Source organism: Sinocyclocheilus anshuiensis, unplaced genomic scaffold (assembly GCF_001515605.1).
Source record: "Sinocyclocheilus anshuiensis isolate Anshui unplaced genomic scaffold, SAMN03320099.WGS_v1.1 scaffold572, whole genome shotgun sequence".
Taxonomy (NCBI): Eukaryota; Metazoa; Chordata; class Actinopteri; order Cypriniformes; family Cyprinidae; genus Sinocyclocheilus; species Sinocyclocheilus anshuiensis.
The window spans coordinates 1,171,190-1,192,294 of record NW_015555778.1 but is presented as its reverse complement, the minus strand read 5'-3'; the positions used below and the strand labels follow the sequence as shown (position 1 = coordinate 1,192,294).

The following is a 21,105-nucleotide window of genomic DNA, read 5'->3' as shown; positions in this document are numbered from 1 at the left end:
TTTTTTCTATTTATTTCCTGAGTGCAGTATGTGCAATTTTTCTTACAGTGTTAAATTGTTGATTTGATAGCATGCCTAAAAAGAAATGACTTGAAGTAACATTGTTTTAAACAAATAAATGCCCTATTGTTGTGCTAACAATCTGTTTTCTGTCTTTGTATTAACAACTTCAAGTTTTGAGTACAGCTTACTTGAGAAATTTAAGGCAATCTGTTTCCACACATTTGTCTAGTAATGTGAACAAAGCAGACTTGTTAAGAGAACTGTTTTGTTTGAGTTCTGTGCACTAAGCTTAACTTAAATCTCTTTAAAAAAACAAAAAAGTTGGCTGAACTTGTCAAATTGAGTTAGCAACACTCAAGTTTTCTGGTAACCTATACATATACACAAGTTATCTATACAAAGTTACAGTAAGTTTTATTAACTCAAAAATTATAAACTAATTTGCTTGAGAAATTTGAGGCAATCAGTTTCCACAGGTTTTCCAAGTAAGTTCAACTCATTACTTTTTACAGTGTGTAAACACGTTTAATTACATTTACAAACTAAGAATTATTGTGAAGCACTTCATGAATATTAAATAATGCCACTTCACAGCCAAGAAGTAGTTGCACTGTTATCATAACAGCGTCGTAACAGCGTTGAAGAAGATGTGCTGTCCCGATCTAGAAGCGCTCTTCATCAACTGTAAGCCGTTCTACTCACCGCGGGAGTTTTCCTTGTTCATTCTCGTAATTTACATTCCTCCGCAAGCATGTGTGAACACAGCGTTACAACGGCTGGCTGATCAGACACAGAACAACACCCGGACTCTGTTATAATCATTCTTGGTGACTTTAATAAAGCAAATCTCTCCCGTGAACTTCCAAAATTCAAACTGCACGTTACATTGCCTACCAAAGACAGTATACTGAACCACACCACAATAAAGGATGCATTGCACTCTCTGTCCCACGGGCAGCTTTGCGGCTCTCTGATCACTGTTTGGTTCATTTTACCGACCTACAGGCAGAAACTGAAATCAGCTAAACCTGTAATAACGACTGTAAAAAGATGGACTAATTAAGCAGAGCAGGATTTACAAGCCTGTTTCGACTGCACTGACTGGAGTGTTTTTGAGGCTGCAGCCACCGATCTGGATGAGTTCACAGATACTGTAATTTCATACATCAGTTTCTGTGAGGATTTGGCATCCCTACCAGGACTTATTTAACTTTCAACAACAACAAACCATGGTTCACAGCAAAACTCAGACAGCTCCGTTAGGCTAAAGAAGATGCTTACAGGAATGGGGACAAAGTCTTGTATAAACAGGCAAAAAACACACTGGCAAAGGAGATCAGATTGGCTAAGAGGAACTACTCCAAAAAGCTGAGAAACCAGTTTCTGCCAACGACCCTGCATCAGTGTGGAAAGGACTGTAAGACATCTCAAGCTACAACATACACAAACTACAATATACACAAACTTTGTTGAATCAACAACTAGCCAACGATTTGAATGAGTTCTATTGCAGGTTTGAAAAACCCGGTCTCACACCACACACCAATTCTGACCATCTCTCTCCATGGATCCATCAACACCTCCAGCAACCTCCCTCTCCCCCCTCCTGCATTTCAGATCAGTGAATATGTTGTGTCAGGTCTTCTGGAAACAGAAGACAAGAAAAGCACCAGGCCCAGACGGTGTTACACCAGCCTGTCTAAAAGCCTTTTCACAGATCTTCAACAGATCACTGGAGCTGTGCAAAGTCCCTTTCTGCTTCAAATGCTCCACCATCATCCCCATTCCAAAGAAACCCAAAATCACAGGACTAAATGACTACAGACCTGTTGCTTTAACGTCTGTGGTCATGAAGTCATTTGAAAGTCTGGTACTGGCCCACCTGAAGGAAATCACGGGACCCTTGTTGGACCCCCTGCAGTTTGCTTACCGTGCAAACAGGTCTGTGGATGATGCAGTCAACATGAGACTGCATTATATCCTACAACATCTGGACAAATCAGGGACTTCTGTGAGGATCCTGTTTGTGGACTTCAGCTCAGTTTTCAACACCATAAACCCAGCACTCCTCCTGTCCAAACTAACCCAGCTCTCTGTGCCCACCTCCATCTGTCAGTGGATCACCAGCTTCCTGACAGATAGGCAGCAGCTAGTGAGGCTGAAAAAATTCTGATCTAGCACCCGCACCATCAACACTGGTGCCCCTCAGGGATGTGTGCTCTCCCCACTGCTCTTTTCCCTGTACAACAACGACTGTACCTACTGACCCCTCTGTCAAGTTCCTGAAGCTTGCAGACGACACTACAGTCATCGGCCTCATCCAGAACGGTGATGAGTCTGCATATAGAAGCCAGGTTGAGCAGCTGGCTATCTGGTGCAGTCTGAACAACCTTGAGCTGAACACACTCAAAACAGTGGAGATGATAGTGGACTTCAGGAGAAACCCCCCTGCACTCCCCCCACTCACCATCATGGACAGCACTGTAACAACAGTGGTGCACCTGGGCACCACCATCACCACCAACAGTTCCAGGGCTCAACCATATCTCAGGACCTGAAGTGGGAATTTGACATAGACTCTATAGTCAAGAAGGCCCAACATTGATTGTACTTCCTTTTCCAGCTGAGGAAGTTCAACCTGCCACAGGAGCTGCTGATACAGCTCTACTCTGCAGTCATTGAATCTGTCCTCTGCACCTCTGTAACTGTCTGGTTAAACTCAGCTCAGCTACTAAAACTGAACTCAGAAGACTACAGTGGATAGTCCGGACAGCTGAGCGAATCACTGGTACAACCCTCCCCACTCTCCTAGAACTGTACTTATACAGAGTGAGGAAAAGGGCTGGCAAAACCATTCTGGACCCCTCACATTCAGGCCACTTCCTCTTTGAACTGTTGCCATCTAGTCGGCGCTACAGAGCGCTGAGCACCAGAACGGCCAGGCATAAGAACAGTTTCTTCCCTCAGGCAGTCCATCTCATGAACAGGTAACTTGGCAATAAACGTGTAATACACAACACCATACTTCTTATTCACATTTCCTTGCATTTATACATAACACACCTGTACACAAATACCATCTATTCTCTATTTTGTATATTGTGTTTTTCTTCAAAAAATTGCTGTATTTTGCTATTTCCTATTACTTATTCTATTTTTATTATCTATCACTGGCATTCTGTTTGTGCTGTGGAAGCTTCTGTCACCATAACAAATTCCTTGTATCTGTAAACATACCTGTTAATGAAGTTCTTTCTGATTCTGATATTGAAACATTAAAAATGTTAAAATAATATGAATAATATTCATATGTGTGTGTGTGTGGTTTACAGAAGTGTTACAGAGAAATTCTAGCTTTTATGTGGACTCTGTGTTGGCTAAACTGGTCCCTGAGTCTGTAAATAGAGCAATAATTTAGCAAATGGAAACACATGCACTTAATCACAGCTCAAGTCTTCCATCTAGTGGTTATTAGTTCTCTTGACATCACAGGAGAACTCTGTCTGTCCGGAGAGCGCTGTAAAATGATGGTAGCTAATCTAACACGAAATCTCACATGGCGCTGTTGTGCCTCTTGAGTGAGACTCCAGAGAAAAAAATGTGTTAAGAACTTCAGTGTCATAAATCTATCCGCTCAAGGAGTAGCTACTGTAATAGACACATGCAGCAAAAGCACGAGAGGATTTTGTATATTTCTAATTTAAATGATGTTGCAATGAATTTCTTTTCATGTCATGAATTTGATTATTTAAATGTTATAAAAAAATACTAAAATGTTTTGTATATTTCCAGTTTCAAAATAAATAATTAATTTCCCAGATTTCTAATATGGTCTTAGACTTTATAACATCCAAGTAATTGATCTAACATAAAGCTGTAAATTAGAGGGAGGTCCATCATGAGCAGATGCTTCCCTGTTGTCACACAATTATCAGATGTTCTCTGCACTGATCATCTGAGACCATGTGAAATTCACACTGGTGGGATGAGGGAGCCTGGATTGTGAGTGTAGGACAGCAGGAGGGAGAAGAGGAAATGAAAGTGAAAATTACGTCTGTGTAAAAACCAGTGAAAGAGAGTAAACAGCTAGAATAGAATAGAAGGGAATAAAAAGAAAACAATATATAGAAAAGTCCACTGGCAGCTGTTAAATGGTGATAAATCATAAAACTAAGCTAAAGCGCTATATGTGTGTGTGTGTGTGTGTGTGTGTGTGTGTGTGTATATATATATGAAAATATGACGAAATAATATAACATAAAATGAAATTCGTCATATTTTAATTTGTATTATTAAATATATTGAAATACAGACTATCTAGCTCTAAATTCTCATCATCGTTTAAGCGTTTAAGTAACTTTTATTTTGAAAATCCAGGCTCCGTCCTGTATAACCCCGCAGTGGTGAGATTCCCGGTGGTAATTCTGGCTGATTCATTGTAGTCGGGCTGAAACTGAGCAGGCACTCTGACATTGTCTCTCTCTCATTGCACAGGTAAAGAAATAATACAGGTTTACGATCATTAAAGAGTTGTTTATGGCGTGTTGTTCTGTGCGAGAGGATGTTTCTGTGATTAAACACTCTTAGTTGTAGTTGAGTGATGTATTTAACCTCTGTAGCATTATTAGCCTTTCTTACAGTTGTTTAGAGATTAACTGAAGTTATGAATGAGTAACATCAAGTGATGTTGTCCTATTTTATAGTCTGTTTTGAGTTTACAAATGTTAGTTTTCCCGTTGTTTATGTGCTCACAAGCTACATATGAGTATGTGTAAATAGCACTATGCTAAATAGCTTAGCATGTTAGCATTCTGATGTTTGACAGTGAATTAAAATCTTCTGCGACTGATTTTTGTATATCACAAAAAAAGCTCTTATTATGTTAATTTTGGGGTGGACAACTTGGAATATTTATATTAGTTACAGTTTGAAAACAGTTCATAAGGAAATGTAGGGGTTTTTGAATGCATGCATACAATATTAATGAATCAGCAGTGTTCAGTAACGTGCCCAGGTCTTTTAATATGAAAGGACTGACAAGTTTGTAAACTAAAGATCACTGCTTATTTATATGTGTCTAGATCTAAGGAATGGACCGGCTTTTGAGGCTTGGAGGGGGAATGCCCGGACTCAGCCAGGTAATATGTATTGAGATTTTGAAATATTTAATAAACATAATGTTTTGTATAGCATCTACTGTGAGTGACAGCAGCCTGCAGTTATTAGACAGCAGAATGCTGAAGATTGCATCACACAGCATATCTACACTGATGTTTACTACACCTGCCGTCACACACAGTGAGAGACTGGGAAATATTCATAGATGATCTCCATAATGCAATTCCTATGACTGTCATGTTATTTGTGTATTTTTCAAAATGACAAATAAAAATTATTATAATAAAACTTATAATTGCCCATTAAAAGGTGAGTGGTTTTACAAAAAAGAGAAAGGTTTAATTCTAAATTTAAGAATAAATCTGGTTAAATTTAATTTAAAAAGGCAATTCAATATGTCCTGCCCAACGTGCTATCAATAGAAAATACTCCGCTATACAAACGTTCAAATATTTTGGGGACAGTACGTTTTATTTTTTAACATTTTTTTTAAAGAATGTAATACTTGTATTCCGCAAGGATGCAGTAAATGGACAGTGAAGACATTTATAATGTTACAAAAGATTTTTATTTAAAATAAATGCTGTTCTTTTGAGCTTTAAATTTATCAAATAATCCTGAAAAAATGGTCACAGTTTACACAAAAATATTAAGTAGCGATATAGATTTATCGGCCAACATATCGGTTATCGGCTTTCAAAAATAAAGAATTATCGGTTATCGGTATCGGCCAAAATTTTCATATCGGTGCATCCCTAAGCATAAGTGTTTTTGGGATTGTGCCTAAAACCTAAATCTCTTAATAACCAGTCATCAGTCCTGCCTGGCCAGCCTTTACGATGTTTTTTTTCCCTCCATCAGGGTTAAAAGCACATTTGGCAAAATAGCATTTGGTTTACTGCAAACACTTCCTGTTAGTGAAAGTCCCTATGCTGGAGATTTTCTATGAACTTTATGTGAGCATAAATGTGTCAGAAGTTAAGTAGGCACACAAATATGGTGCTTTTTTGGGTGGTGTTGTCGAGGGGGGTGGCGGCGGTATTGGTAGAGCGTCCTCATGTGGTTTTTCTCAAGGCCTGTGCACATGATGGGTAGAGAGACATCTCTCACCTCTCTCTGCCAATTAACACTTGCAGTGACAGGCTGCCTCCCTCTGATTCACACCCCACTCCAGCAGTCAGCACAGAAGAGAGCGAGAGGAAAAAACACCTATGATTCTTTTCTTTTTTTTTTCAGTCATGCTGCTTTCATACTCCTATTTCCATCTACAGCTGCACATGCTTCATGTTTAAAACTTAATATTTCATACAGTATTGATTGACAGTGTTGATTGGATTCATATTGATTTTTTTTCAATCCCAGTGAGCTCTTATTGGCTGTTTGATGTTCACACCTATCTGTATGGCCTTATGTTTGTGTATTCGATGATAATTGAGGTACATAAATGTATACATGACAATTACACAAGGGTCACTAAACCACTAAAAGATGTTTCCCAAGCTGATGGATAGATATCGCAGGATGGCTCTTCATCCATCTGTTTATCAGGCATCACCACGGCATCAGTTCTACACTTCAGGTCTCAGCTGTCAATCAGACCATGCTAGTCAGCACCTCAATCTATGAACCTGCAACTGCACTTCTGTCCAGATCTCCTGCCACCATTGACTGATTTGATTCATTTCTTTTTTCCCCCTCCAACAATGATAATATATTCCTTCCTCCACATGATAACTGAAGGTATTTAAGTAAATACATTATTATTAGTATGTTAAAATGATCAAACTTATATCAATATTAAAATGTAAAAAAAAACACAAAATACAGTAAACTGCAATTATAGTTATTTTTTTACCTTCAGTAACTTAAATATTGTTCTTATTGAACAACATACAGTTCTTTGAATTTCTAAATAATTGTTAATTTATCATCAGTCTTGGTTTCTGTTAATAAAATTATTTGTTTATAGAAACAGCTTTGTCACATCAAATATCAATAAACACTTTTCATCTCCAATAAAAATCATTTATAATAAATAATTATATAATAAAAGTCATAATTTGTTTACAAAAGAGCCACCCTTAAATTTTATTACCCTTATTACATTTGTTTACAGATTTATTGCATTACTATCACATTTCTCAGTCTTCCGCCAGTCTCAAGTTCTTTTAAAGGGGTCCTATTATGCTCTTTTACAAAGTCTTGATTTTGTTTTGGGGGTGTACTAGAACAGGCTCTCATACTAGGTTGTTCGAAAAACACATTATTTTTCACAAATTTTACATTATTACAACACCTCTCTATGCCCCTTACCATAGCCGCCTGCGAGCTTCAGTGTAAATATTGCGTCAATATCAAGTCAATTTAAACCCGGATGATTGTAACCAATCTAAGTTCGTAAAGCTAGCGTGTCTGCGACATAGTGATAACACTCGTTGCCTTCTCTGGTGCAGCTCAACCAGGTCTCATCCCATTCGTCGATATTTGTGATATCACAAATCCCGGAAAATATGGGTTGTAGTCCAAACAAGTCGTTCGTTGTAGTTTTTGAAAGTGATTTCTGTTAAATAAAATATCTCCTTTTGAAGTGGACTTTGAACTTTGTAACTTTGCCGATCTTTTTTATGCTCAAACAGCAACATTACAGACTAACTAAAGTTGAAAAAGTGAAAAAGCATAATAGGACCCCTTTAAACTTGTATCTAGCTAGAAAAGTAAATGGATTCAATGCAGGTTGAACGGTCTGATAACTAGCATTTTAAACTCGCATCTCACCGAGGGCTGATATTTGTAGCAATAGCAAGCCAATTTTACTTTAAGTAATTGCCAGGATATGCATTTTCGATATTAGCAATTCAATTTCACTAGCTAGTTTTTGATCATATTTAATATCAGGAATTGAGTTTTTATTAGTAAAATATCTGTAACTCCATTTAAATGGCAGATCATTGGGATATTTAACTAGTTAAAATGCAATTACAGATATCAATAATTGCACATTTTTACTAGTTAAAATTCAGTTTTTGATTATGTAATGTTTGTCATCAAGAATTCACCTTTACTGTTTTTGATATCAGAAGTTCATTTTTAGTAGTGGAAATATAATTATTTATTATAAAAATATTTGTACTACTGACAATTCCATTCCTGATGTTAAGGATGATTATTTTAACTATTGAAAACCTAATTGCTGATATCAAAAATCCAGATCCTGGGAATAATTGGTTTGATTTGATTGGTCAAATCAGCTTGCAACAAATATAAGCAGTGTCTTGTTGAAGAGATTTGACTGATCTGGACTGTGTGTTTTCTGCAGGGTCCTCCCACAGATGCCCCCGCTGTGGACACAGCTGAACAGGTGTACATCTCCTCACTCGCCCTGCTGAAGGTCAGGATACACATGATTCTTCTCTCTCACACTCACCCTCCACGCCTGTTCTTGCACTGTGCAAAATATAGTGTAACAGTAATGGTTCATTTCTTCTGGTTTGGTTTGTATCATGGTGTTGTTGTCACAGTTTCAGTTTGATTCTGTTAATAAATTTTATATTGCTATTATGGGTGTATGATTAGAATAATTTGAGGCCAAAAACATTATTTTTGCCCTGTGATTGGTCAGTGCCAGTCTGATTGTCAGTATTTAAGAGCGCAAGCATTAAGTTAAATGTCTCCATTGTTTTTGTAATTTTTCCTCTCTCTCAATCTATCTCTTTGTCTGTGTGTGCAGATGCTGAAACATGGCCGTGCTGGTGTGCCCATGGAAGTCATGGGTCTGATGCTGGGGGAGTTTGTAGATGATTACACTGTACGCGTGATTGACGTGTTTGCCATGCCACAGTCAGGAACAGTGAGTGAAAATGTTCCCATTGACTAGGGGTGTGTGATATTGACAAAAAAAGATCTATCTATCTATCTATCTATCTATCTAATAATTATACAATATTTTGCTGAGTGTGTTTTTGTGCTGGTACTTCGGCCGGTACATTCATTGAATCATTCATTCAAACAGTTTGTTCAAAACAGCTCATTCATTTAGAAATGAAGTGTGACTGTCTTTATAAACGGATCATTAAATCACGGACTCAAATGATTTGTTCAAAAACTGACTCATTCAGGAATGAAACACTGCAGTGTTGCTCTGAGACGCACACATGTTCTGCTTCAACTTTAGTTTGGAGCTCTTTTTGTTGGCAAAACAGAAAAAAAATTAGTATTGTTTCTAAAATGTAACTCACTCAGTATTAACTTCTTGTCCGTTGAACTGTTGTATAAAATTAATATCACATTCACTCACACACTGATATTCAGGAAACGGCACTCTTGCTTGTGTGATATTACTTAACTATATCATATTTTATAAGGATGAAAACCCATACAGGAATGGGCTTCATCTTGCAGTGAATGCTTTTGTACTCTCAAAAATGATGTGTTTTTGTCTGTTTGTTTGCAAAGTGAGTACATAATGTCAGCTCGCACATCATTAAAACAGCAAGTACGATATTATCGAAGACAATAAATATCTCCCACCCTCCTTCAGCACGCGCAGCTCAAACGGCTGCTATTTAAAACAGTGGTATTAATTTGTTACTTTTTCAAAATCATTGATACATTATTAATAATAACAACCACTTGTATTTTTCTCTTATTATTTTCATCAACAATATGGTTTAGTAATTAAAATCATTTAATTATTGTCTGTGCAGAGGCTATTCCGTTTTATTGATCTATGGCGCATTCATTTTGATTCTTTAAACGTGTAATGATGTCCAGTGACTTGTTTGCATTATTTATGCATTATTTTATTTATTTGTAAGACTTTTTTATGACTAAATTTGGTAATGGGAGAGTAACATTATTTTTAAAACGTACACCGTTCAAACTAGGCTGCTTATGTTGAAGTGTTTGGGATGTGGCTTTTAATGATGAGACCTTTTTTGTAATCAGGCTCTCAAAAAGTATATAAAAATTTGGATATAGATTTATCGGCCAACATATCGGTTATCGGCTTTCAAAAATAAAGAATTATCGGTTATCGGTATCGGCCAAAATTTTCATATCGGTGCATCCCTAAGCATAAGTGTTTTTGGGATTGTGCCTAAAACCTAAATCTCTTAATAACCAGTCATCAGTCCTGCCTGGCCAGCCTTTACGATGTTTTTTTTCCCTCCATCAGGGTTAAAAGCACATTTGGCAAAATAGCATTTGGTTTACTGCAAACACTTCCTGTTAGTGAAAGTCCCTATGCTGGAGATTTTCTATGAACTTTATGTGAGCATAAATGTGTCAGAAGTTAAGTAGGCACACAAATATGGTGCTTTTTTGGGTGGTGTTGTCGAGGGGGGTGGCGGCGGTATTGGTAGAGCGTCCTCATGTGGTTTTTCTCAAGGCCTGTGCACATGATGGGTAGAGAGACATCTCTCACCTCTCTCTGCCAATTAACACTTGCAGTGACAGGCTGCCTCCCTCTGATTCACACCCCACTCCAGCAGTCAGCACAGAAGAGAGCGAGAGGAAAAAACACCTATGATTCTTTTCTTTTTTTTTTCAGTCATGCTGCTTTCATACTCCTATTTCCATCTACAGCTGCACATGCTTCATGTTTAAAACTTAATATTTCATACAGTATTGATTGACAGTGTTGATTGGATTCATATTGATTTTTTTTAAATCCCAGTGAGCTCTTATTGGCTGTTTGATGTTCACACCTATCTGTATGGCCTTATGTTTGTGTATTCGATGATAATTGAGGTACATAAATGTATACATGACAATTACACAAGGGTCACTAAACCACTAAAAGATGTTTCCCAAGCTGATGGATAGATATCGCAGGATGGCTCTTCATCCATCTGTTTATCAGGCATCACCACGGCATCAGTTCTACACTTCAGGTCTCAGCTGTCAATCAGACCATGCTAGTCAGCACCTCAATCTATGAACCTGCAACTGCACTTCTGTCCAGATCTCCTGCCACCATTGACTGATTTGATTCATTTCTTTTTTCCCCCTCCAACAATGATAATATATTCCTTCCTCCACATGATAACTGAAGGTATTTAAGTAAATACATTATTATTAGTATGTTAAAATGATCAAACTTATATCAATATTAAAATGTAAAAAAAACCACAAAATACAGTAAACTGCAATTATAGTTATTTTTTTACCTTCAGTAACTTAAATATTGTTCTTATTGAACAACATACAGTTCTTTGAATTTCTAAATAATTGTTAATTTATCATCAGTCTTGGTTTCTGTTAATAAAATTATTTGTTTATAGAAACAGCTTTGTCACATCAAATATCAATAAACACTTTTCATCTCCAATAAAAATCATTTATAATAAATAATTATATAATAAAAGTCATAATTTGTTTACAAAAGAGCCACCCTTAAATTTTATTACCCTTATTACATTTGTTTACAGATTTATTGCATTACTATCACATTTCTCAGTCTTCCGCCAGTCTCAAGTTCTTTTAAAGGGGTCCTATTATGCTCTTTTACAAAGTCTTGATTTTGTTTTGGGGGTGTACTAGAACAGGCTCTCATACTAGGTTGTTCGAAAAACACATTATTTTTCACAAATTTTACATTATTACAACACCTCTCTCCCCAGTCTGGCATGAACGGCTCGAATAGTTCCTGTATCAAATGAAGGCCCGCCTTCTGAAATACGAAATGTGCTGTGATTGGTTATCCGGGCCAGTGTGTGTTGTGATTGGCAGCACTCGGCGCCTGGTCGGGAAATGTCATGCCCCTTACCATAGCCGCCTGCGAGCTTCAGTGTAAATATTGCGTCAATATCAAGTCAATTTAAACCCGGATGATTGTAACCAATCTAAGTTCGTAAAGCTAGCGTGTCTGCGACATAGTGATAACACTCGTTGCCTTCTCTGGTGCAGCTCAACCAGGTCTCATCCCATTCGTCGATATTTGTGATATCACAAATCCCGGAAAATATGGGTTGTAGTCCAAACAAGTCGTTCGTTGTAGTTTTTGAAAGTGATTTCTGTTAAATAAAATATCTCCTTTTGAAGTGGACTTTGAACTTTGTAACTTTGCCGATCTTTTTTATGCTCAAACAGCAACATTACAGACTAACTAAAGTTGAAAAAGTGAAAAAGCATAATAGGACCCCTTTAAACTTGTATCTAGCTAGAAAAGTAAATGGATTCAATGCAGGTTGAACGGTCTGATAACTAGCATTTTAAACTCGCATCTCACCGAGGGCTGATATTTGTAGCAATAGCAAGCCAATTTTACTTTAAGTAATTGCCAGGATATGCATTTTCGATATTAGCAATTCAATTTCACTAGCTAGTTTTTGATCATATTTAATATCAGGAATTGAGTTTTTATTAGTAAAATATCTGTAACTCCATTTAAATGGCAGATCATTGGGATATTTAACTAGTTAAAATGCAATTACAGATATCAATAATTGCACATTTTTACTAGTTAAAATTCAGTTTTTGATTATGTAATGTTTGTCATCAAGAATTCACCTTTACTGTTTTTGATATCAGAAGTTCATTTTTAGTAGTGGAAATATAATTATTTATTATAAAAATATTTGTACTACTGACAATTCCATTCCTGATGTTAAGGATGATTATTTTAACTATTGAAAACCTAATTGCTGATATCAAAAATCCAGATCCTGGGAATAATTGGTTTGATTTGATTGGTCAAATCAGCTTGCAACAAATATAAGCAGTGTCTTGTTGAAGAGATTTGACTGATCTGGACTGTGTGTTTTCTGCAGGGTCCTCCCACAGATGCCCCCGCTGTGGACACAGCTGAACAGGTGTACATCTCCTCACTCGCCCTGCTGAAGGTCAGGATACACATGATTCTTCTCTCTCACACTCACCCTCCACGCCTGTTCTTGCACTGTGCAAAATATAGTGTAACAGTAATGGTTCATTTCTTCTGGTTTGGTTTGTATCATGGTGTTGTTGTCACAGTTTCAGTTTGATTCTGTTAATAAATTTTATATTGCTATTATGGGTGTATGATTAGAATAATTTGAGGCCAAAAACATTATTTTTGCCCTGTGATTGGTCAGTGCCAGTCTGATTGTCAGTATTTAAGAGCGCAAGCATTAAGTTAAATGTCTCCATTGTTTTTGTAATTTTTCCTCTCTCTCAATCTATCTCTTTGTCTGTGTGTGCAGATGCTGAAACATGGCCGTGCTGGTGTGCCCATGGAAGTCATGGGTCTGATGCTGGGGGAGTTTGTAGATGATTACACTGTACGCGTGATTGACGTGTTTGCCATGCCACAGTCAGGAACAGTGAGTGAAAATGTTCCCATTGACTAGGGGTGTGTGATATTGACAAAAAAAGATCTATCTATCTATCTATCTATCTATCTAATAATTATACAATATTTTGCTGAGTGTGTTTTTGTGCTGGTACTTCGGCCGGTACATTCATTGAATCATTCATTCAAACAGTTTGTTCAAAACAGCTCATTCATTTAGAAATGAAGTGTGACTGTCTTTATAAACGGATCATTAAATCACGGACTCAAATGATTTGTTCAAAAACTGACTCATTCAGGAATGAAACACTGCAGTGTTGCTCTGAGACGCACACATGTTCTGCTTCAACTTTAGTTTGGAGCTCTTTTTGTTGGCAAAACAGAAAAAAAATTAGTATTGTTTCTAAAATGTAACTCACTCAGTATTAACTTCTTGTCCGTTGAACTGTTGTATAAAATTAATATCACATTCACTCACACACTGATATTCAGGAAACGGCACTCTTGCTTGTGTGATATTACTTAACTATATCATATTTTATAAGGATGAAAACCCATACAGGAATGGGCTTCATCTTGCAGTGAATGCTTTTGTACTCTCAAAAATGATGTGTTTTTGTCTGTTTGTTTGCAAAGTGAGTACATAATGTCAGCTCGCACATCATTAAAACAGCAAGTACGATATTATCGAAGACAATAAATATCTCCCACCCTCACCAACGACTTGATATCCTGACTAAAGTGTTTTTTTCCCCACTCAATTATTATTGTATTTCAAAAGATGTCCCATCACATTTGAATCACTGTATTTAACAGCAAGCTCTAGTGTGTTTTACACTCTACACTGTGTTCACCCGTGCTTCTAAAGTGATTCTGGATGTGTGTTCCGTTGACAGGGTGTGAGCGTGGAGGCCGTGGACCCTGTTTTTCAAGCCAAGATGTTGGACATGTTAAAGCAGACGGGAAGGTGAGAGAATGGTGAAAACATAACTACTGCTCTGTGATGAAATTGTATGTCGGATTGTGAGGGTTTGCGATCTCTGTGTTGAAGGCCTGAGATGGTGGTGGGCTGGTACCACAGTCACCCTGGTTTTGGCTGCTGGTTGTCAGGTGTGGACATTAACACACAGCAGAGTTTTGAGGCGCTGTCAGAACGTGCCGTTGCCGTGGTGGTCGATCCCATCCAAAGTGTCAAGGGAAAGGTAAAAGTCCATAAACATATGCAAAATTTTAAAGCAGTAGGTCGTTATTTAGAAGTATTTTCATTTTACAGATGTTAGCACTTCTCACACGCACATTATTCAGAAATTCAGAGATCTTTCTTTTCTTCTGGATATGTGAATGTGCGCTCACACTTCCTGTCAGAGTGTGAGAGTCATGGATGCCTGATTTTTTTTGTTTCTTGTCTGTTTGCCGCTGTGAGCTCTATTAGCACTCTCTGAACCACGTGAGAAAGTGTGAGGACTGCATCTCTCCCATCAGCCTTGGGTAGGGGGATGGGGACAGGAAGAGAGATTATTATAGGAGAAGGTATTATAGGAAGAGGATAGGGGCATTTAAAAAAAATAAATAAATAAAAAAGAGAGAGAACGCAAATAACATATTGTACAGATATGCTCAGATATGATATAATTTTATCATTTTGATGGTTATGTAAATATTTTTGGAGCCAGAATATTTACTATTCAAACTTGGGGGTAAATAAGATTTTTTTTAAAAAGAAAAAGAAATGAATGCTTTTATTCAGCAAGGATGCATTAAATTAATCAAAAGTGACATTATAGACATTTATAATTATCTACAGTGGGTATATAGAAAAGAATCACCCCCTTTAAAATAATCACATTGTGTTGCTTTGTAGCCTGAAATGAAGATGGACACATTTTTTGTTTGATCCAGCTGTATTTACATCTGGAGCTTTGGAGCGCCAGTTAGTGTAATGGAGCGGTGAGCCATCCAGTCGAGTCAAAGCATCAGCTAAAATAAGCAGTTTGGTTAATTGTCTCAAACACATCATCAGGACAATTTCATTTTTAACATACAACTTTTAATAAATATTACATAACATAAATAAAATAATCAATTTACTACATATATTATAAAGATAAAAAGACAGATAGATAGATAGATAGATATATAATATAAATAAAATAATAAATATACTATATATAGTATATAAAGAGAGAGAGAATAGAGACAGACAGACAGACAGACAGATAGATAGATAAATAGAGGTATACAGTGGGTATAGAAAAGAATCACCCCCTTTAAAATAATCACATTTTGTTGCTTTGGAGCATGAAATGAAGGCGGACACAGATTTTGTTTCATCCAGCTGTATTTATTCAGTGCAACTTATAACATCCAAGTGAAAGATATAACACCATGTTAGATTTTTTTTTAAACCAGAATCAGAGTTGGAAAAAGGATCATCCCCCCTTTTTGTCAGTATTTTGTTGAACCACATTTTGCTTTAATTACAGCCTTTAGTCTGTTGGGATTTGTCTCCGTTTCTACTAACTTTGCACATCTAGATTTTGTAATATCTGCCCACTCTTCTTTGCAGAACTGCTCGAGTTCAGTTCAATTTGATGATGACCGTTTGTAGACTGCAGTCTTCAAGTCATTCCACAGATTTTCAATGGGGTTTAAGTCTGGGCTCTGACTAGGTCATGCAAGGACATTCACTTTTTTCTCCTTCAACCACTGTGTGGTCAGTTTTGCTGTGTGCTTTGGGTCATTGTCATGTTGGAAGGTAAACCTTCTTCCCATTTAAAACTTTCTGGCAGAGGGCAGCAGATTTTCCTCAAGAATTTGATGGTATTTTTGCCCCATCTGTTTTTCTCTCTATCCTGACAAGTGCTCCAGTCTCTGCTGCAGAGAAACACCCCCATAACAGGATATTACCACCTCCATGCTTTACTGTAGGAATGCTGCTATTTGAATGGTGAGCTATATTGGATTATCGTTTGGTGTTGAGGCCAAATAATTCAATTTTAGTCTCATCTGCCTCAGAATCTTCAAGGTGCATTTTGGCAAAGTTCAGTCGTGACTGCATGTGGCCTTTCTTGAGGAGTGGCTTTTTTTTTCTTGTAACCTTCCCATATAAGCCACATTTGTAGAGAATGTGTGATATTGGTGTCACATGCACACAATGACATTGTTATAAATTTCTGCAACTGCTTCAGAGTTGCTGCAGTATATATATATATATATATATATATATATATATATATATATATATATATACACATACATAAATTTATGTGCATGGAGAGTCATTGACAAATAATATAATTTACTTAATATATCTTTACTTTATATATTTGAGTCAGGGATGGGGGCAGGCAATGAAACTTTTAGCTGAACTTTAACTTTAGTTGAAGCATTTGACCTGGAAGGTTTCATTGCATTGCCTTGCGCTTGTTTGTTTTCCATTTTAAAATATTCATATCCCACATCTCCAGAGTATCATCGCGTCTCTGTGAACATGGTGCAAGTTTACATGGTTTAAAGAGTGTTGTTGTGAGTTCTTCATGGTTTCAGCACTACATGGTCTCTCTATCTTTCTCCTGTGCCTGATGATAATACACCATGTGAGGATCACACACTCACACCGCACATCCTGACAGAGGGAACGTCCCCCTCAGCACAGATGCGGGACACTGCAGGATTTTACACCATTTGGTTCAGTCAGGATCTAACGAGTCCCCAGGGTTCAGGAGGCGTTACTTCATGTATGTGTGTGTGTGATCGATACTTTCTACACAATCCCTCCCTCTTTTGTCCAAAGCAAGAACTCCATCAAAAATCCGGCTATAGGGAGAGAGAAACCGGTGTGCTGAACACTGCTGGGCGGTGCGGCGCGCCATATAGCCTATTTTTGGCCGAAAACTGAAAATGGCTTTTTCGGCCGATAATTTCGGTGCATTCCTACTTAAAACCATTTTTTTGTTGGTGACATTCTAATGGCGTAAGACTTTGCACGGTAGTGTATATGATATGATCATCCTCAATGGTGCACTTGCTCCAATGCTTACAGTATCAAGCTGTCTCTAAAGTAACATACAGTCTAATCCTGAATTCATAGAACCACAGCAGAAAAAACTAGCCCAGAATGGCATGGTTTTACAACTAGAACCACTCTGCCCTATGGTGGAGAAGAGGTTTATATCACCACCCTAAACTGTCTGTCACTTCTCCTCCATTATGTGTATGTGTGTATATGCTCTACACAGTGTTTGTGTGGGCAGGCCTGACCTGTATGTGAGCTCAGGTTTGCTGTCATCGCATATGTGATGTGACAGCACAAAGCATTAGCTATTGTTGCAAAGCCTGTGCTCTTACTGTAAATGTGTCTCTCTCTATCTTTTGTTCCTTCGGATTACATCAAATTTTATTTACTGGTGTCCTCTCACTCTCTAGAAACAGAGCGAGGTTGCTTTGTAGCTCCCATAATGCATTAAAACTAAAACTTAAAAACAAAACATGTTTATAAGCCATTGATTAGCTACAGTGACGTGAACGGCACTTTTGATTTTTTCTCTCCAGGTTGTGATTGATGCTTTCAGGCTAATAAATGCCAATATGATGGTACTGGGTCACGAGCCACGTCAAACCACTTCTAACCTGGGACACCTCAACAAGCCCTCTATTCAGGTTCATTTTCAATATGTCTCTCTACGATAAATATTTTTTAAAAATAAGTTAAATATTTATTATATATATTCTTACTATTATTTATTACGGGTTGTTTCTTTTTTGCAGGCTTTGATTCATGGGCTCAACAGACATTATTACTCCATTACCATTAACTACAGGAAGAATGAATTGGAACAGAAGGTTTGAACTTGTAGATAATGTTTAAACATGCTTTTCGTTCTTCATTTGTTGTAACTAGACAGTCATAGTGTGTGTTTGTGTTCAGATGTTGCTGAACCTCCACAAGAAAAGCTGGATGGAGGGTCTGACCCTGCAGGATTACAGTGAACACTGCAAACTGAATGAGACCATTGTCAAGGAGATGCTCGAACTGGCTAAAAACTACAATAAGGTAAGAAAAAGTACAATGACAAGGGATTCTTGCTCAACTTTATCCCGGAGATCTTTTGACAGTGCCTTGCCACCCATAGTGGATTGTTTGCTTCACAGGAAAAACATGCGTTCTAAAGTATATTAAGATAGTAAACAGATGTTTTAAATTGTAATAATATTTCAAAAATAATCCTATTTATTCTGTGTTTTTCCACAAAAATAATGCAGCCATGGTGAGCAAAAGAGACTTCTTTCAAAAACATAAAAAAAATCTTGACACCAAACTTTTAAAAGGTGGTGTACAGTTTATTTTAATGATGCTTACATTCCAAAGCTATTTCTTTGTAGGATCCCAAACGGCATTTGGAAGAGCATGTGGATGTTCTTATGACATCCAATATTGTGCAGTGCCTCGCAGCGATGTTGGACACAGTTGTGTTCCAGTGATTTCCCTCTCTGTCTGTGCATAAATGTTCATATTCTACAACTGTTTTGTCTTTTTAAGAAATAAACACAAAATTCCAGTAATACCATTTTCTTTCCATCATGGACATCAAGGGAAGGTTCACATGTAAAGACAAGCAACTGTTAAACTATATGTCCAAAAATATATAAAAAGTATGTACTGTAGTTTTCAGTGTAAATCAGTTGTCCTCCCCTTGAAGCTCCAGGCTCTGAGAGAGATTTTCACAGAACAACACTGAAACACCTTATTTAAGATGACAGCACTTCAGGACCACACTTAAGTGAGCATCAGTGTGAAATATTTATTTGCCTGCTCGGTAAACAGGGTTGTTCCTATCTAAAAGGTTTCACTTGAATTCAGGAATATTTTTTAACCTCTTTTCCTTTCAAACTCTGAATCGGAGTTTTCAAATCTGTACCTATTAAATAGCATTTTCTCCGAAATTAAGCAAATATGCAAAATATTGCACAGAAATTGTTTGTTAATTTTTATTTGAAGATTATTTGATCACTTCCGCTATGAACTAGATTCCGATATGGATTAATTAGATTTAAATAATGTAACCCATATTCCTTTATTTTATTCTCTCATCTGGCATTTTGTACCTCAGCTTATCCATTTTATGAAAGTTTTATGCTCACCTTATATTGTTAAAATCAGTACTGAAGGCCTTCAGGCACGTTTTACGGCAAACTGTTTTTAAACGCAAAAACGTGCCAGTTATCTATTCTGTTAAATGAGTCCGTTGAGTGATACGAGTTATGAAAATATAGCACCAGTTCAGCTGTCATTATGCAAAAATATTCCACCTTAAACCAAATGGGAAAAGCTATAAAGCTGCTTAACTAAATAAAATTAAAACAAAACGCTGCCTATTAATAAGTAATAGGCTAATACTTAAAAAATAGTGTCCGAACGCTGCTGAAAACAAAAACCAAGACCTTTTTGATAAATGTCCGCTATATAGATTTTGGATTGTCACGATCAGATTCTTTTTGTGGTTGTTTTCTTCGGTTTATAGTGATTTCGCAGCTATTTTAATTACAGAAGTCAGGTAGCAGGGCCATTTTACTCCAAAAAAAAAGCTTACATCTACTTTAATACCAATCTCAATGTAAATACCAGCGCACTGCCCACTGCCACTTCATTTTCCTATATTAAGCTCGGTGAACACGCGCTCCTGGCACATGCAGCAGTGAGCGTGAACAACCCAAAGCAGCATGTCTGAGGTCTGAACGCAGGTTGAACAAGCAGAACTTTATGAGTTATGCACCTGCAGCAACCCCCCTCACCGTCCGCGCTGGCCAACAAACCGGTGTTGACGCACATCACCGCCCGCGTCTCCTCCTCCCGTGACACCCTGATGAACGAGCCACCGTTAAAAAGACTCTCGACAGAGATGAGGAGCCCCTCAAACGCTCTGGATTACGTTTCCGCGGGAAGTGCGGACAAGTGTAATTTGCCTGAATCAAGTCAAGCGCGGACAGATTTCGCCTCATCTTCTGCCATGTTCTCGTATTCGCGGCAGCCTGTAGTGCCCGGGCTCCCGCCACTCTCCAGTCACTACTTGACACCTCGCCCGGTCATCAGCAACGGGCCGTATGAACTGAGCTACGCGTATTCACAGCCATACGGACAAACTTACCTAAACTCCGCCGTCTATCCTTTCGCCTCGGTGCCCGGAAAAGCCCAGGTTTACCTCTGTAACCGGGCGCTGTGGTTCAAATTCCACAGACACCAAACAGAAATGATCATTACTAAACAGGGGCGGTAAGTCTACTTTTTTTTTTAAATAAATGTTTTCATTTGTATTGGTTATTTAAAAAAATAGATGAAAAGAAAAGACTATCAAGAGAATGACCTTTGTTTATAGCCTAGTTTTGGATAATTTGTAGATTAATATTTGAATTGTATTTGTTAAATATTTTATTAATGTCAGTATAATAGTTTTTTAATTAAATTGGTAATTAGGCTATTATAAATTAATTATTTTGGAAAAGTAGGCTACTTTTTCCAGTTCAGATTAGGCTACTGCAGGCGGATGTATATTAGTCGTTGAATGTTTTTCTTTAATATTTTTGAAATATTTATTTATTTATTTATTTATTTATTACTGATATTTTACTTTTGGAAAAGTAATTTGTTTTTTCGGTTCATTTTCATGCAGCCGGATGTTTCCGTTCCTAAGTTTGAGTGTTGCTGGTCTTGACTCGAC

General features: G+C 37.3%; 2 protein-coding genes and 1 pseudogene across 2 annotated transcripts; all 3 read left to right on the top strand.

Moving 5' to 3' along the window:
- Nucleotides 1-4,394: 4,394 nt before the first annotated feature.
- LOC107674508 (26S proteasome non-ATPase regulatory subunit 14) lies at nt 4,395-18,871 on the top strand. The gene is made up of 10 exons (XM_016468494.1): nt 4,395-4,497; nt 5,085-5,141; nt 8,438-8,509; nt 8,849-8,968; nt 14,287-14,357; nt 14,442-14,592; nt 17,942-18,049; nt 18,158-18,232; nt 18,318-18,443; nt 18,773-18,871. The coding sequence occupies exons 2-10, from the start codon at nt 5,094-5,096 to the stop codon at nt 18,869-18,871; spliced, it is 870 nt and encodes a 289-aa protein (XP_016323980.1). The 5' UTR covers nt 4,395-4,497; nt 5,085-5,093.
- A 1,165-nt stretch (nt 18,872-20,036) lies between these two features.
- Nucleotides 20,037-20,664, top strand: LOC107674507 (T-box brain protein 1-like). Its single transcript, XM_016468493.1, has one exon. The coding sequence runs from the start codon at nt 20,158-20,160 to the stop codon at nt 20,662-20,664; it is 507 nt and encodes a 168-aa protein (XP_016323979.1). The 5' UTR covers nt 20,037-20,157.
- Nucleotides 20,665-21,061: 397 nt separating this feature from the next.
- Nucleotides 21,062-21,105, top strand: part of LOC107674506 (T-box brain protein 1-like) — a 2,384-nt pseudogene continuing 2,340 nt past the window's right edge.